Here is a 19679-nt window from a genome sequence, read left to right on the forward strand (position 1 = left end):
TGCTAGAAATACTCATGACTCAGAACCTGACAAAAAGGCATATTAAAGGCATATTAATATTTCCAACACAACTTGATATAATAATGGGAGAGATTTTTAAAAGCACACATGCCACGAGTATGAATCTTAAAATTATTTCAAGTAGAATACAAAAATTTCCTAAAGAGCACAGAAAATAGATAGCAACTCAGCATTTGACATTAAGCAACAGACAGCACTGCATATCAGATGGAAAAATTTGTAACATAGAAACCAATTATCACAAATCGCTTGGTTTGAGCCATTTGTGAAAGTTGGTACAAAAGAATACTAACAGCAAATACTAACAAAGTGAAAAAGTTACTAGGAAACAGCCTAAGGAATGTAAAAGAAACCATGTTAGTGGAAAGATCATTAAAATCCAAATCACACAGAAAGGGGGAATATAAGAGGAGTATGTACTATAGGGTTCTGCAGACTAAATATTATTTTGTCTTTAGAATATTTCAAAACAAACTTTGCCATGAAAAAATATATGGCTGATACTTTTTATGCCTTCAATGAAGTAATAGCCGGCAACAGATATTATGAAGGCTTTCTATGGGTTATGTTTGAAAAGCACCTGAGCAAATTTGTAAGATAAAGTGCTGAATGGTGACCAGCTAGCATAAAATACTAAAGAAATGGATTCATACACTATATATTTACAAATGAGATTAAAAAGGAATGATGTCTGATAGAAATGAAGTGCAAGGATTCAATCTACTCCTGAAGAATTCTTTAGAATAAAGATCTCTTGCATTTCTTTTGCAAATATAAACATTCTCCAAAACTGCATTTCATCTAAAAGAGGAATAAGAACAGTGTACATATGAATAAGAGAGTCCAAATATGTCTTTCATTTCCAGTAAAAGTAGACACACCGACTTTTTTCAAATGGAATAATTCTTTTCATTGCAGAAAGATAAAAGATATTCAAGCATTCAGGCTTGCTCACTGCATTTCATAGTTGCAACATTTTCATATACATATTATTTCTTTCCTATGAGATATGAAGATTGTCAATATAAAGATTTCAATGAACAGATGATACCAAAAGATTGAATGAAATCTTATTGAACCAAATGATTCAAATAAGACGAAAAATAGAGTAATATTGAGGATGCTGTCTTGCTTAACTTGAGCAAAATTAGATTAAAAGTTTCTCTTATAGTTTTTCTTTCAAAAAGTCCAATGAGATAAAAAAATTATTTTAAAGGATTGTGAAATTTCCTCAAAAACTAAGAAAGCAGCACCATGCATAGCCATATATCTTTTTCTTCCCCCCCCCAAATAGAAAAAAACACATGTGGCAAATCTTCCAGACAAATACATTATGAATATATGAATCTCCAAAATAATCATATTATTAAAAAAAAATGCTTACCCTTCCAGAAACCACTTTGTACAAAAGAAATGTATTCGTGTTTCTTTAAGTCAAAGATAAATTGAGCATTGATCCTATACTTAAGAATAGTGGTAGTGCTATGGTAAAGTTTGTCAGAGAAATTAGTCTGCAGAGAGTTGGATGAATTTTTGCCAGATTTAGCGATTACAAACACAATCATTCCAAACCATTGGGAAAATACTTCTGATTAGTTTAAATTCTGTTAACTAACAATAGCAGTCTTGAAAGCAAAGTAAGTTGGGACTGGAACCATGTATTCTCAATTCAAATATCCTGAATTCAAAATTGTAGTGAATATTTTTGTAGGTATTAAAGCACAGGTGTATTCATGCACACTCAAGGACAGTGACCATATTTAATAGGTGTTAAATTTTGTGCTTCCTACAGTCAAAAAGGGGGAAAGAAATATATGGTAAATTTTATTAGCTGCCTTGAAATAGTTCAACAAATGTTTCCCTGATATAGAAGAAGTAATAAAAGAAATTAAAGTAATCCAAAATTCCATCTGATTATGATGATGAATAAGGGCTCTGACATTTGGTCTTCAGTTCTGTGATACTTCTTTAAAATATTTGTTTTTACGACTCTTGTGCATGCAGTTTCAATCAGGAATTTTTCAATTTCTGGAACAATTCAATCCTTTTTTCAGAACTTTTTAGACATGGAAAAGATTTAAAAATGGTATTATTTGTGGCATTTTATTACACAATAAATGATATCTTTTACTGCTTCCATAATATCGTCTATACTGCCCAAAGATACAATGACATCTACCAGTTCCAAGAAATTGGTCTACTCTAATAACTGGAATAAATAATTAGGCAGATATTGAATCTCACTATCGCTATCAGAATAGAAGACAAATAGGATGGGGATCAGTATTAGGCAGATCTCTTCCAATAGTTAACTTTGGTAAAGTAGAAGTGCAGGAAAACAAATGGCCACATTCAAGACATGTAAATGCATAGAAATATGTTTACATTATATATAAATTTATAGAAATATGTTTTCTCTTCATTTGAGCAGATACCAATAGATACTGGATATAAATCCTTCTATTTATTGAGAATCTATCTTGAGAATGTATAATTCCAAAATTCCACAAAGTTCTATATCTGTTAAAATCCTCCAATAACAAAATTGGTATTTGAAGCAGACACATGAAGTTGTCAAGATCATTTGATTAATAACATCATCAGACAGCAAATAAATACAGCAGATAGCAATTGAAGTTTGAGCATGAACCTGCACAGACACAGCTTACAAAGAGGTAAGAAATTACTTGAGAATAAACTGGAAGTAAGGAGGCAGACACCCCAAGAATATTGAGTTCCATTGGTAGTATTCTTTCAAATACTGTTATAACTACATAATTTGGGTGATAAAAAAGATTCTTGGTGTCTAATACAAATAGAATGAAAACTGTTTATAAAACATATTATAGTCTGCACTTTATGCCATGACTTATTCAAAAAAGATAAGTACCCATTAAAAATATATTCTTAAAAGGAAATGTAAAAAGAAAAATGTAATGTTGCTGAAATGTTACAATTTATTTTCTTCTCTTTTGACAAATTAGGAGCAATGAATTCAAGAATTTTAGGTGCTCTCCAAATATGGGCAGTAAGCAAATTCTGCTGAACAACAACCTCACTTAGTCTGAAAGTGGCTGGCTGAATTTTTGACAGTTGAATTTTTCAGCTTCACCAGTGCTTTAATGCCAAAGATTTTTGAGATTTCGATTTGCTTCCCAGAATTTTAAATTAATCAAAGGCGCTATTGAAAACACAACAGAAACACAACGCTTATATATATATATATATATATATATATATATATATATATATATATATATATATATATATATATATATATATATATATATATATATATATATATATATATCCCAATAGGACCTTTATGAATTCCTACAGTTAAGAATTTTTTTTTTTTTTTTTTTTTTTTTTTGTAGCAGTAATAGCATTAGCCAGTACATCAGATAAGAATTAACCTAATATCTTGCCACAGCATAAAAAGGACTTCATTAAATTTAACTGTAATTATTTGTTTCTCTCATTGCCAAAATGGACATAACTGGATATAGGTAGTATGATTGCCATTGCAATTCACACATTTTTCTTGTGTAATATACAGCTGGCTATCATAATGTTTTGCAGCACAGTAGGCATAAGTCCTGCAGTAGTAATTTGGTATGTTTGGTTACACAGATAAATTTTTATATCCAACTTCGATAGATTTAGGCAATTTCAGGTTATTAAGTATAAGGATATAATGCTTAATATTAAGGGTATGACTATCCAGCCAAATGACAATCATCCCTTGACATTTTAACTCATTAATTACAACTTTGACTGGGACTTTGAATAATTTCTCACAAGATAAGGACACTTCTAGAAGAATTTTTATGGGCATTGACAATGACTGGAATCATCACTTAAATCATCAGTTTAATGATTTCCAAGGTTTGCAATTAAAAATTAATCTCTACTAATTGCAAGATTGAAACTTGGAAATTTTTTTTATCAAAAGCATTAGTGAAAGCTTTTACAAGAAAGGGTGATAATGAATGAAAAGTTTCTTCTTTCCTGAGATAAAGATAATAAAATTTAAATATATTCAGATTTCTTTTGTACACATCGATAATACTCATTTTCATAACTCATGCAAAAGAAAAGAGAAATTTGAGCCCCAAAGGGAAGGCCGTTTTTAGCTCATGGGATTTCTGGCTATGGCATTAGGCAGTATTTTTATGTTCATTTGTCCAGAGTCACATATAAAAACATTGACTACCTTTAATGCCAAACCCCAAAGAATGACTTTTGCTCATAACTTAGCTGAAAAATTCTATTGGTGGCTACAACCAGCTGAATGGATATATCATGGATCTAAGTTCATCACTTGTATAATGAGCTGACATACATGGAACTCTACAGCAACAACTTTGCTTTGTAGAGCTCCTTTGCTTACTGGTAAGAGATTAAAATATATAGAAGAAAGCAAAAAACTCAAAGGAGAGTCAATTTATTTAAAATAAAGATCCCCGAGTATCTCAGAATTGAGTCACACTTATTCACCTAAAAAAAGATGAGACCCTAAAGGACCTGTTTACTTCTGAGTCCAAATGCAACATCATGATTCAAGATGTATTTCCCCGAGGACAGAATGAGAAATATGCAATGTCTCCACCTTTGAATATGAGCATGGCAGTAAGTACATCTTTTACATTTGTATGACAAGCTTCTACACTTTTAGAAGTTGTTTATACCTTGAAAAACTGTTTTTAACAAAAAATCTTTTTTTTTTTCTTTCTTTCTTTCTTCCTTTTCTGTTCTTCTAAAGGCACTTGTTGAGTATCTCAAATAGCAGAACACTTGCTAGCAGAAATTATCACTTCAACAGAACACAGCTAATTCACTATATTCGAGCCAAATGAGCATATGTGGCAGATTCAGTGTCTACATAAAGGGGCTTAAAACTCTTTTGATCTAGTACTTCAAAGATAGAGAATCACAGGATAGATGAATAATTAAACTATGCTGCATCATTACTTTTACCCCATGCCTATATTCTTGCTCACCAGAGCTTTTCGTGCTTCCTTCTTTTCAAGGGAACCACTCGTGCTTGATCAATTCTCTCACACTAAGAAAATGAAAGCTAATACAAGGTAAACTGATTTAATAAATGAAGGTACAATAGAAGGAGTAGTGGAACACTTAATGGTTTTGAGCATTTTAGTTAAAATATCCATTATTTGAAAGACATTTTTCACACTTAGGTATTTCAAAGTAGTATATTATACTGATCATTATTACAATAAATAAATACTGTTTTTTCTTTTAAAAAAAAGCAGTACTTCTATTAAAAATTTGCATTTCCCATGAGTCATCCAGAATATTATTTTATAGTAAGATGTAACATAATAATAACTTTTGAAATTCAAAAAATTTTTTACTAAATAATATATTTTATATACCTCATCTTGGAGACACTGACTCATTTTTATCTTTTCTTCATAGGCAGCTAACATATTTTTCAACTGAATTAACTCCCCATTTTGCTGAAATAAATAAAACCAATTTTTTTTTTTACAAATCTTGCATTAAAACATTAAATTACTAATGATAAATTATTAATTATATCACAATACTACATTTCATATAGTATTATGATATAATTAATAATTTTTAAATAAACAAACTTACGGTGTTTAAAATTTCATACAGCTGAGCCACTTCCTTCATAGCAAGATCTTTACTTTGCTGTAAAGCATCAATGGTAAAAGTGTGTTCTTTTATCTGTTCAATTAACAAATAATAGTCTGGATTTTGTGAAACCCAAGCAGCAATTTCTTCCTGCAAACATATGATAAATATATAACATTCATAATTCAATTGAATTAATTATTCTTTCTGACATTTGAAGTATAGTATGGAGAAGAGAGAAGTTAAATCTACTAACATTGGATAAAAATAGCAGGTATTTGAAAACATCCAAAAAACAAAGTTTAAGGGAAATTGATACTGGTATGTTCACATGCAATGGTTTTCCCATGATTCAACTGTTCAAACTGACACTGCCATTGAGCAATGTCACTAAATAACAAGTATGATCTTATCTTATTTAATGGCACTGTTCACACATTTTTGAAAATTCCTTATTTGCTACCAGTGTGCGAAGCAACTCCTCAGTTTTCCTGTTTATTTAGTATATGTAACAAGCAGTAGAGTTTTAACATGTGTGTTGTTTTGCAAGCAAACATTAGGCTTTTTTTTTTTTTATCAAAGTTAGTAAATTCTACCATTTTTTGGATAATTTAATTTTTTAAACTTTTATTATTAATTATACTCTAAATGCATTTATTATTTTTTCACTAATCATTAAAATGAATATCCATGAATATTTTACAGATGGAAATATAAAATCAAGCAAGATTTTTTTATCATGTTTCGACAATAGCTTACATAAATATTGTTGTATAAAGTTAATTTTAATTTTTTGTCTTGAAACTAATCCTTGACCATAACATGTTCAATTATGTAAAAAAATTTCTTCATGTGAATTGTTGCCCTTAATAAAAGAGAATATATTTCCTTAAAAAAAAAAAAAAAAAAAAAAAAAAAAAAAGAGAAAATATTTTAAGCATAATTTATAGTAATACTTTCATTTAAAAGTTGTTTCTTTACATTTAGTTTATTTTTCATGTGTAATAATATATTTTTACAGAATGTGCTATTTAATTGAAATAAAATATGCTGCCTATTTGTATTCTTTTTATGTTTGTTTACAAACTATAGTTTAGCATTTACTCACAGATTTATTATATTATATATATATATATTACAGATTACAATTGATATTGATATTGTTTTCAACGTAACTAGTGGAGCTAACTTTTGAAGATGTCTAATTATTCACAGTTCACTCTAGATTGTTAATAATTATAAAAAAATGGTATATATATGAAAAAAGAATGCCTCCCTTTCCATGATAGCTTAAGAAGTTTTGCTTATAAGTTCACAGGATATGCTTATGTTTTACAAAAGATATGATTTTAGTCAAAAATGGTTAGGATTATTGAGTTATTTCTAAAATTTTGATATTTATTGATGTATGTTCATTCATCAATAATAGTATATGTTCTAATTATATAAATACAATCTTTCTAACATGCTGCAGTTTTGTATAGATTTCTGATCATTTTATGATTTTTTATACATTATGAATGAATTGTTTTTTATATAATAGAATTACATAATGTTAGCACATTGAATCCTTTTACTTGCGATACTCTCACTATTGTTGTTGATACAATATTTAATTTTTAAGCTAATTACAAAATTATAAAAAAAGACTCATATAAACTAAAAGACTGAACATTGAAATTATATTCAAAATAGCCTTATTTGAAATAAATTAAATATATTTCAACCATACAAAACTTGAAAATAAATCAAATAATTAAAGAGAAAGATTTATTATATTATTGAAAATTTATCCACTATTAACTATTTTAAACAACAATTTCAATGATGAACTTTAATCAAAAATTTATTTGATTATTTAAATAACCGAACAATCTTTGTTTATAACATCACATTTCTTTTAAGATAAGTATAAATATATAATGTGAATTTTATATATTATTAGCAAAAGCTATTTGAACTATCACTTTAAAAAGTTATTCTGCATAAAAGGCACATATGTTGACATTTTAAAATGGAACTGAGAATGTAAGAAAATCACACAACTTTTTAGATGTTAAAAATGTTAAACTAATTGAAAACATTAATTTTTTATGTTCCCTTATGAAGCTTCAGGTCACTTACTAACATATCGAAATTTTACCAAAGTATTTCTGCCTCCCCCCATGAAACGGCATTTATGTTTTATTATATAAATTACCTTCAATATTTTTTTATTAATTATTACACTATTTCCCAAAGAATCTTCCCAAAGAATGTCATAGATAAGACATATATTAGAAGTAAGCTTATTAATCAAATTGTCATCCATTTGCTATCATACAAACAATGATTATAAAGTTCTAAGTTTTGGTCTCAGCTGAGAGTGAAAGAAATTACTGAACTCTAATTTATTTGCATTCTTTAACAAGAATATAGAATCACTAAGCAGTATTTTTTGATAAATTAATAACATATACAAAACAACTTTTATAAAATTATGATCAACAGATTTTACCCAGTAGATATTGCATTTGAATTCTACATTTTTTAATACTAATGATAGGTATTGCAATAACTTTGTTTAAGAGAAGATTCAATATTAATCATTAACATATAGCCATTTTTTTAAAATTCTGATTAATATTTGAAAACTGACTGCAGATGATCTTTTGAAATATTATGAAGATTTAACATTTCAAACGGGACAGAAATGACAGGTTGGTTTAGCCCTACTTTGTTCATAAACCCTCTTTACTAAGCAAGTAGGGGCAGTGATTAGACAGGCATTAAAAAAAATAATAATAATAATAAACATAATTCTTTTAAAGAGAAAAGTGTTATAAGTAAATTAATTAGTAGAAGGTAAGACATAGTATAAGGCAGAAAAGTGAATTTTACTAATATCACTAGTTAATGTCTATTCTGAAACTATGCTACCATTTTTTATACTAATATATTTTAATCTTCTAAAACAAAATAACTTTTTTAAAACAATTGCAATATAAATATACAAAATTATATGAGCAAGATGTAAACTGTGAATAAGATGTGCTAAATAATTATGAATAAAACTGAATTTTATAATGGACTTTTATGGACTACTCCATATATAACAAATCAAACCCTAAACAACTTCCTTCCCAGGCTAATTTAGATCATGAAGAAAAAAACAAGTTATATCTTCCACTCCAGTCATGAGTATTTAAGCTGAAATTTTATCAAGCAGAATGCTAACTACATGAGATCACAATGCAATGCAAAAATCAATTAAAGAATGCACCATCCTTAGCTGAATTCTACATTAATCCATTAACTGTTATTCATTTAGATCAGCGACAATTAGATATTGATAAGTCCAATTACATCTTAAAACTAAAGAATGATTTTTTATTCGATACTTTAGAAGATAAACAGTTCATTTCTTTTATGTGAGTTATTTAAATATGGAATTAATCAATCAATTCGCAAAATTCTTAATTACTAAGATTTTAATTTAATAAATTACAAAGTTTTTAAGATACCTATGTGATTTTGAAGTTTTTAATCCAGCAATCTGCATAATTTTATGAAATGATGAAAACATTTTGCAAGATGGAATATTATCGACCTCCGATGGAATATTTATCGAGCTACACATAAAATTTTCTGGTATTTGAAAGATAAATAAAATTTAGGTAAATCAGATATTTTACCATTCCTTTGTATAATTCTCTCTCATATATACCAAATAAAAAGCCATTTACAAAATTACATACAATTAAGAAGCAATAAAAATTTAATTTTGAATTTGTATAAAGTTACAAAAAAATTGTTTAAAAAAAGGCAAAATAATATTAATATCTGCCAATTTCATCCAGAAATCCAAATATTGTCCCCCTGAAATGTTTTTACAAATTAAAGTGAGAAAAGTTTTAGTTTCTTATTAAATTCCTATGTTTGCAATGATATTTTACATGCTTGCTCCACATACACTCATAAAAAAGTTTTTTAAAAAATGCCTAATTATCTTAAAACATCAATAACATTGCAAATCTTCAAAAGATAAAAAATCATTTACCTAAATATCAGCAGAAAAAATTACATTCATCAGAAATTACTACTAATAGCTACTTTAAAATTTATATTGCAAAGTTAATAATTTACCTTTTTTTGTTCAGACAATACACTTTGTGTTGATGTTTCTTTATGCTCATTAGACTCTTTTCCTTTACCTTCTATTTCATTGCTCACTAAGAGAAAGCCACCATCCATATTTTCTGAAGCACTGCTGTCTGTAGGACTTTCTTTTAGCTGAACAAGTGACATGTTTATTAAGAAAGGCATACTAGCTCCACAGACTTCTTGGTCACGAGTCACATAAAGGAATTGATAGAATCCATCATTAAGACAGGGGAGCTCATCAGCTAGGAAAAACATATAAAACTGCATTAAAATCATTTTGATACATCTTTTCACTTATAGTAATTCATTGTCTATAATGAATAGATACCAACAAACAAAAAACAACTTTAAATTGCAAATATTTGAAATTCATGCAACGAATTAGTCACCTTTGGCGCCCAGCTTGTTCACCCATATTACTGAACTTTTTAAGCTATTAAATGATTAATATGGGAAAAAAATATCACCCCTTCTGAATAACTATTCCTATGTATTTCAATAAACAGCAATATACACAGAGTGGCCAAATTATTGTGACCACCCCCTGAAAACAGTACTGGACCACCTTTAGCCCATAATGCTGATCGCATTCTTCTTGACATAGATTCTGTGAGATGTTGGTAAGTGGTAGGAGGAATTTGATCCCATATCCAACGAACTGCATTTTCCAGTTCCTTCAGATTGGATGGCACTGAATCCAGCTGCCTGATGCCCTTTTCGATCTCATCCCACAAATTCTCAATTGGATTGAGATCTGGAGATTGTGCAGGCAAACGAAGGCATGTAAAGTCAGCATCATGTTCTTCTAACTATCTGACGACAACACCAGCTGTATGACAAGGACCATTGTCTTCCTGAAAATATCCATCCCCGGCAGGGTACATCATTAACATAACAGAATGTATTTGATCTGCCAGAACACTTAAATAACCTTGGACATTTAAACGTTGTTCCACAGTAATCAAAGGACCCATACAATGCCAAGAAAACATCCCCAAAACCATAATATTGATTCCACCAGCTTGAAGTGTTGTGGCAATGCAGATGGGGTCCATGCTTTCATGCTGTTTTCGCCATATCCAAACCCTGCCATCTACATGGTGTAAACTGAAAATGCGATTCATCAGACCATATGACCCTTTTCCAGTCATCTTCTGCACAATCCTTATGCGCCTTTACAAACTGGAGATGTCTGCTCTTGTTCAAGGCTGACAGCAGAGTCTTTCGAACAGGTCCCAACTCCCATAGCCTATAAGGTGTAATGTGCATTGCACAGATTGTTCAGAGACATTCACAGTTGCTCCATCATTAAGATTCCTTGCTATTTGACATACTATTGCTCTTCTGTTGGAGTGGACAACTCTGGCAAGTCTCCTTTCAACTCAACCATTCAGTAGCCTGTGATGACCACAAATCTGATGTTGAGACCCAGTTTTCTGCTTGGCAGTCCACTCTCTGTACACATTAATAAATGCTGCTCTTGAACACTTAACAAGAGCAGTCATTTTGCTGATACTGGTTCAGACACTACAAGCACCAACAATCATCCAGTGTTCAAACTCAGTTAAGTCACATTTTTGCCCATATTTCCATGTGTAACACAGTGCAATTCATGGTTCACTTGCCTTGCATTCCCTTTTTGTAGCAATCTTGCCCTCTAGCAGCAACACTGCAAAGCAATAGCTCATTTTGCATAAAACTGTCAGGTGCTCATAATAATTTGGCCACTCAGTGTATATTGTTAAAGAAAGAAGGAGTGGGGAGAAAAGCACATTATACCTTACTATGTCTTGGAACGCATGAATTTATTTCACCCTAGATTCCTTCTCCAAATTCTTTTCTTTGGGTTTTTTTTTTTTTTTTTCCCCTTGACATATTCAGAAAACAAACCTTCACACTTGTGTTTTTAAACTGTTTTATTCAAAGTGTGGAGAAATAGAATGAAATAAAAAGCTTTCTTTGCATGTCAAGAAAATTAAGCCTTTAAAAAGGGCTTTTTCTCAAAATTAAGTACATCCAAGATGCTTGAAAAATGTTTTCAAATTTAAACATTTTTCATAATGCCATGAACCCTGATTCATTAGTTAGCTAAGTAAAGTATTGAATTAATTGCAGATGCCAAATTGTTCAATGAAGACAATTAAAAACATTCAGAACTCGATTTGTTTTTGTTTGACTATTGCCATTGGACAATAAGTAATATGAGCCATTTTCTTTACCATGCCATGCAAGCATTTTATACAAATACTAAATTTAATAAATTAATATCTATTCACATTGCTTTTTTGGGGGATCCCAAATTTCTAAGTTTATACACAATCCTTTAATAAAAACAGAATTTAAAAACTCAACTAAAATGTTTTTCTAGCAAAACTCCCCGATACAGAACACTATTCATTGTATTCAATACTTTACAATTATTTCAAAATACCCAAGAAAGATACATCATAAATGTATATACAAATTCAGAAATTATGACAAATGTAGGTATATCAAAACTTAATTCGAGTAAGAAATTTATGAAGTTATTTTAAAATAAATTACACTCTCTGATATTCATAAGATTCTTATTAGTGATAAATATATAACAATTTTGAAATGCTTTGCTAATCTTGCATATTCACAAGCTGTATTTCTACATTTTGCATTCAGTGATGGAAATTTCTTTGCTTTCTAAAATATATAATAAAAAGGAAATAAATAAATAAATATTCCATAGGAAACTCATCTTAAACTAATATAATTATTTTACTTACATGTAAAAACACAACGCTGAAGTTTACCATCATCTTCACATGTTGTTTGAGACAACATTTTAGACACAAGGCATTGTGATAAATCTTCATGTCCTATACGGAATAATCCAACATAGTCGTTGGGGTCTTCATGCACATTATCTGTAATTTGGAATTTACATTCCACAGTCCCTGAAGTTACATTATACAATAGGTCAGAAAATATAACTTTAGCATAGTCTGATTTAGTTAGTTCTTGCCACTCATCACTTACTGCACTATCAGACGAGATATCTGCGGTCAAAGATACAGCAACTGATTTATCAGATACTGCCATGTCCTGAAAAAAAATAAATGTTAAATCACTTCTATATACAGAACAATATTTTATAAATAATTTGAAACACTTGAGTCTAAGATATAAATTACATAAAATTTATTTACAGTGAGTTTTTTTACACAATGCCTGCCTTAAAGTTCATCCTTTTGGAAAAAGATAAATATTCGCTTCTCAAATTTTTTCCACTTGAAAAATATTAGAGTGCAGACTTTGAAACCTAAATACATCACAGAAATTTTACTGCAATTCAAAAGTTAAAAAAATATTTATCAAAATTCTGTTATTAAAGTATAAATGAACTACACTTGAATTCAATTAATATACTTATTTATCAAACTGTAGTAGATGATTTTTTTTACTTTAATTCCAAGTATATATTTATTGAATATAAAACTGAATCAATATTATTCTGTTTTCTTTTCTTTTCTTTTTTTTACCTGAAGACCTCCGCCCCGCCCCCCAAAAAAAAAACAAAAAATGCACATAGTTTTCATTGTCCTATCTTTCTAAATAGAAATAGGAAAAACATCTTTAATATACTGATAAAAAAATTGTAATTTTTATTCCAGCTATATACATTTTTATAAGAGGCAACAGCATAATAAAATACTTTATCTGATATTTAGTTATTTTGTTTTGGTATGTACATGTAGAGAAAAAAAATATGAAATATTAGTTCAGCAAATCCTTATTATGGCCAAGAACATGTTATTTACATAGAAGATTACATTTTAAATTAAATTTCAATCAAATTTTGATTCAGAAAAATGAGATAATATTACCACTACATTATGCTACTCATTTTATCCAAGTACTGATGAGATGTTGCAAATGAATAAAAATTAAGTTCAACTAATTTACAATTCTTAGAAAATGAAAATAATAAAAAATTTTAAAAAATAGGGGATTTTTTCTTAAATCTTTAGAGAAATCTTTTCCAAACAAGCTATATCACTGACAAATGCATATTTAACCAATATTGCAAATGCATATTGACATTCCTCCAGATGGTTTCCAATTATCTGAAGATTTCGATTTGACATCACATTTGGCCATTTTGTACACTTGCCTTATTTTCAGGGAAGGTTGGAAGTTCAAAAAAAGTCAACTTCAGTAGCAATGACAGGGTCTTATTACTGCAGAAAATTTTTTTTTTACAACTGATTTCCATGTTTCTTAAGACAATAAAGTGCAGGGAGGGATTAATGGAAAAGGTTGTTAGTATACTTTTAAAGCTTCTATTTACATGCATGAACATAATAAAAATGATTTAATGACTAAATAACATAAAGAAACCCTTCCCATTGCAGCATTGCAGAAATCATATTTTTATTTCAAAGTTAAACTATATTTCTACTTTTGAAAATTACTGTACTAATATATAAGATAAAAATTATTTCATTACAACTATGGTTTTTCACAAGGCAATATTCTCAGGAATGAAGAGTGAATTATAGTTACAGCTGATTTTTCATTCATGCCTTCTGATAGAAGCTACTTGAATTTTTTATTTAAAATAGAAAATAACTTTTTCAAAATTGCATCAAAGAATCTAAAGCACTTCAAAGACTGCTACAACTTCTTCTCACTAAATAAGATAAGTAATATAAACACTGATTTTCTAATTCCAGTTTATAATGACAGTTTCCCCTCCCCCATATTTATATTGTTGCCTTTGATTTTCCACATGCTCTGTTTTTACTTTTCTTTACATATTGCACCCAAAAAGAAAATTTATTAAATATCAGTAATATATTATGGAATAATGAAAAAAATTTATCAATTTATCATGGGACAATTACAATTAGATGTCAGAGACATTAGTTTTTATTAGACTACCATCAAGTATTGAGATAAATTATTTTCATTTATACATAGGTATATAAATATTAATGGAGATCTGAATTAAATATAAAGAACTTTTAAAGATATGATTATTTATTACAAGTTATTTCTTTATAAAATATCATAAATATTTTTTTCAGCAATTAAATGAAACTAAAATTGACACAGCTATTAAAAATATAGTAATTTTTCAATAGCGACATTTTTTTAAAATTTCATTTCATAGACTTCTCTTTGTTAACTATTAATGAAGCTTTAAAAGCATTATCTTGTATTTTACCAAAATGCTTCAGAAGAAAAAATTAAAAATTGACATATCTATCAATTATACTTGAAAAAATATTTATTAACACTTTGAAAGCTTAAAAATATGCAAAAATAAGGACAATTTTGAAAAGTACATCATAATCCGACACATTTCTTTTCTTAATAATTACTTAATATTTTTTTAAAGCTCTTGCACACTAATTTTTAGAATAATACAAAAAGCTATGTTTAAAAAAAATAATGTTCTATAAATATGATACAAAATTCAAAATAAAATTTTAAAAATCAATTAAACAAATTTTTTATACTTCAAAAGTAAAAGCAAATACAAATCAATATAAAATTTTTAGATTAAAAGTCATAGGAATGTATTATTTTTTACATGTATTTTGATGGCTGTTAACTTCCAGAATTTCACAAAACACAATTTATTTATATTTATTAGTGTTGAAATTTTTGGAAACATAATACAGGCATTCTTTTTTTAAAAAGAATCTTAATTATTTTAAAGATATTAACAAACACTATTTGGGATTTTCTAGCATAAAAAAATCAATGAACAAAACTTTTTATGCTAAAAGAATAAAAACTAAAGCTAAATTCACAGACTAAAGAAAAGACAAATTGTCGAAGAAAGCAAAGCAATTATTGAAAGGTAAGTACCTACAGACTGAATGGCAGAAAGCAAAAGAATATAAAGGGATAGTACAAGTTACAATGTGTCATCCTGATAAATACCCATTATTAAGAGAGGATCAATTGAAAACTATGGCTTGAAAGGATGCAAACTAATTTGAAGGGAAAAAAATCTATTTTAACAGAGAAAAATAAAAAGTGCAATGTCACATAATTTATATATATCTTAAAGGATTAAGAATTATTCCCTACTTTTTTTATATATATAAGAAGCTGAATTAGATAGAGAAAAGACAAGTATAAAACTTCAAAAGCATCAAATGTTTATTTACATTTTATACATATGCATATAAAAGACAGTTTTGACTCTCATTAAATATTTAAAATATTATTGAGTAATTACAATACATATTTACATAAACTTTAAATACTTTTAAAGTTTTATGCATGATGGAGTATTATTTCTAAACATCTTTTTTTTAGTGAATAAAAATAAATTTAATAATGGCTTCCAATTACTGCTCATAAGTCTAAAATTATAATGTATAAAATGCTATTATAAACTATAATTTAAGGTGATTTTAATAAAAATTTTATTTAGATCACAAATGAATTACAAGAATTACCAATCATTAAAAAACTATTGAAAGATGCAATCTTTACTATTATTAGTAAATATGTGTGTGCAACTTAGGACAATGCAATTTCACAGAAAAAACCCACTAAACATTACCTCTCTTTCATTTTAATCTCATAATAATTTATCTGTTTTTAAAAGAGCATCTAATATAACTCTCAAATATAGTCACATATAACAAAGAAAATCACCTTATTTTTAAATTCATGTTATTTCTGAATAATGAATATAAATATATTAATTGAAAACTATTGGGAATTTTTTTTTGAAAATATACATAAAATAAAAAAGCAAGTTATAAAAATTTAAAAATAAACTCACATATAACCAAATTAATTGTTGATTGATTTTTTAAAAATATTTAGTAATTACACAAGAAATTGAAAGACAATGTAATTTAAGTTTTCCATCAATACCTTTTATAATTACAGCCTTGTTCATCTATTCAAACAAAAGATAAAATTAACTCTCTCTCCAAGATTTAAAATGGCTACCTTAGCCCCACACAACAAAAGAAAAATTTACCAACGGCTAAGGGACTAACTTCTAGAATGACTCACAACTAGGGAGAAAGTAGTAGGACTAATTCAACAAACAGTCTAAAGTACACCCTCATTGGTTACAGACTTACGTCAGTGGTTAAAACGACTCAGTTCAAAAAAAAATTTAGTTGATATTTAATTTTCAAAACAATGTCTTTCTTCTCTAAATAGCAAATAATAATAATAATAATTTTGCAGCATTAATTAAACTAAGGCAACTTCTTTATTACAATTTTTTTTTTTACAAAATATAAATTTACAGATCTATTAATGAAAAAGTTTGCATATTTTAACATTTATTTTAAAATCATGCTTAAACATTTCACATGAAGTGTGTCAAGTTATTAGCAAAATTAAATGAGAGTCAAAAATTAATTTCTAGAAATCAAAATTCCATCATTTATTTAATTTTTTCAAATATAGTTTTAAATATTCTGAAAGTATTAAGTTTTTATTCTACTAATAGTTCTCAAAATAATTATTTATAAATATTGTTCTGAATTCATTGTCAGTTAATTCAACATTTTCTAATTTTATGAATGATAAAAACAAAACATAATTTTTAATGGTTACATTTCATAATATTTATTTGCAATATAATGCTACTTTATTTATAATATAATTCATTTTAAATTTTATTTATAATGCAATATTGTCTAAAATAAATATGCTTAGCTCATGATTTTTAAAGTTATTTAATTATTTTAATAATTTTATATATCATATTTAGTATAAATTTGCAGATTTCTTAAATTTTATGTCAAATTATCAAACTTGGCACAGAAAATTACTTAAAAAAATCACTAAATTTTCTTTTTAAAAAGTTGGGCACCTACTCTTATTTTAATTTGGCAAATCAAATGGGCATATCTTAATATAAAACTGAGCAATAATCTAATAAAGATATAAACTGAATACATTGTTTAAATATAAAAGATATTTTTTTATGAATCTATAAAAGATGCAAGGAGAAAAATATACAGATTTTTTAAAAAAATTTTAATTTAGCATATATATAAAACTTTCCAACACATCTATATATTACAAATGAAGTAAATTGATAAGTTCCTTAAATACAAACACCAGACAATAACTTAAGATGAATGGTTAAGAGAAAAATTATTACTTTAAGGATTTATTACTATTAAAGTGATTTCCAGCATTGCAGACAGAATTCTTCAATTTACAAAACTAAAGAAAATACTGAAAATTCAATGGATCAATAAGATATCGATCAAACAGATTTCTAATAGAAATAATTTAGTACACATAGTTTTTTATTAAATGAAACAGTAAGTGTACAAAAGAAAGAGTAAATTATGAAAAAAAATCAGATAAAATTCTTTACTTCCAATGCAACATTTAATTTCTCACTATTAACAAATTAGTACTAATTAATTCTTGAATATTAACTATTAATACAAGGGTTCACTGCTTCAAAAAAAAACTTTATTCTTTTGTTACAACAAAGCAGCAGTAATCACATATTTCAGATTTCGTATAGTGAATATAGATAATTCTGCATTATACGCGAGTAAAAATCAAAATATTTTCAGACAAAATTTAATCTGTATAGAAAGAAAAAAAAATCCAGTAGAATAATAGCTGCATCACAAATCTTTCAAATATAAAATTAAAATAGTATCTAAAGTGATCTTAATCAACATAAAATGCTTATATTTATATTATATGTGTGACATTGGCACACATTTTCATTAAAACTATTTACCTGTTCTCAAGAATTATTATTATTGCTTTTGAAATTCAATAAATATCATGCAGTTGGCTAATCAGGCATAAGGGATAAAAAAACTGCTAACATTTAAAGATTTGAGTTAAAATTATATCCAATGTTTGTCAACAAAATCTCAAAAGATATGACGACACCACGAATTACCAATAATAATCCGCATTTCGAGGAATAAAGTTTCTTGTCTCTGTAGATAGCGTTAATGATAATGATACAATCAATCAGAAATGAACGAATTCACCTCAGAGAATGAATGAACACAGGCACCTGAATGTCAGGAGACACCCGAGCACCAATCGAATCTGATTGGTTAGTTTGATCACATGACTTCAAACTATATGTCATGGGAAATCTTCTGTCGGCGATTTATCTTTCCTTTTGACAATAAGATGCGTACTTTGGCGAAATTAATTTGGAAATAGATATCAGTAATATCAGTACTGTAGTATTTTGTTTTGTAATTTAGTTGAATAAAATTTTACACTCACATCTGTTTTAGAATAAAGCTGATATAGAAGAAATCAGGGTCTGCTACATATTTCTAAGTATGCTCTTATTTCAATATTTGAAAAGAAAATATTATGAACTGTTATAATATAGGTTTATAAATGTTGTCTTTCAATAAAAATGAAATGCACAGATCTACAAAACTCTCACTGGATCCATTTTAATATATGTGTTCGGAACGTAAGGCAATAACTTCACAGGGAGAAGCTCTTATTTCTATATTTGAAAATAAAACATTATGAGCTGCTTTTTTATAAAATGCGTTTAAAATAACTGCGTTTTTATTAGATTCAGCTCCGCATAACGCACATTTGAATCAGAGGCGGCGGTAGGAGGGGGGCAAGGGGGGCATTTGCTCCCCCCCCCCGTCGGCGAGAGATTGAGGTTTCGTCGGCAAAACTGTTCAACATTTCAGGATGGTTGTAGAGAGTTGCGCATTATCGAATATGATTATTTAAAATCCACCTTAAAGTTAATATATTGTAAACAGTCGAAATATCCAAGTAACGGTTAAAACGTTTTGACTATATTTGGCAAAATAATCGATAGAGTGGTAAATAAATAATATGCTGAATTTTGCGGACAATTTTTGATAGACCATCTCAGAACTGAATGCAATGAATGTGGA

At 27.9% G+C, this 19679-nt stretch overlaps 1 protein-coding gene across 1 annotated transcript in view; it reads right to left on the reverse strand.

Moving 5' to 3' along the window:
* The window catches only part of LOC129965698 (tax1-binding protein 1 homolog B-like), an 86878-nt gene extending 68098 nt beyond the window's left edge, over nucleotides 1-18780 (reverse strand). The window contains exons 1-5 of the mRNA XM_056079807.1: nucleotides 18692-18780; nucleotides 12549-12867; nucleotides 9775-10034; nucleotides 5650-5799; nucleotides 5421-5504 (exon numbers count right to left, since the gene is read on the reverse strand). Coding sequence (XP_055935782.1) covers nucleotides 5421-5504; nucleotides 5650-5799; nucleotides 9775-10034; nucleotides 12549-12864 — 810 coding nt within the window. The 5' untranslated portion in view covers nucleotides 12865-12867; nucleotides 18692-18780. The remainder of the gene's footprint in view (nucleotides 1-5420; nucleotides 5505-5649; nucleotides 5800-9774; nucleotides 10035-12548; nucleotides 12868-18691) is intronic.
* Between the last annotated feature and the right edge of the window lie 899 nt (nucleotides 18781-19679).

Source organism: Argiope bruennichi, chromosome 4, assembly GCF_947563725.1.
Source record: "Argiope bruennichi chromosome 4, qqArgBrue1.1, whole genome shotgun sequence".
In the NCBI taxonomy this organism is placed as follows: domain Eukaryota; kingdom Metazoa; phylum Arthropoda; class Arachnida; order Araneae; family Araneidae; genus Argiope; species Argiope bruennichi.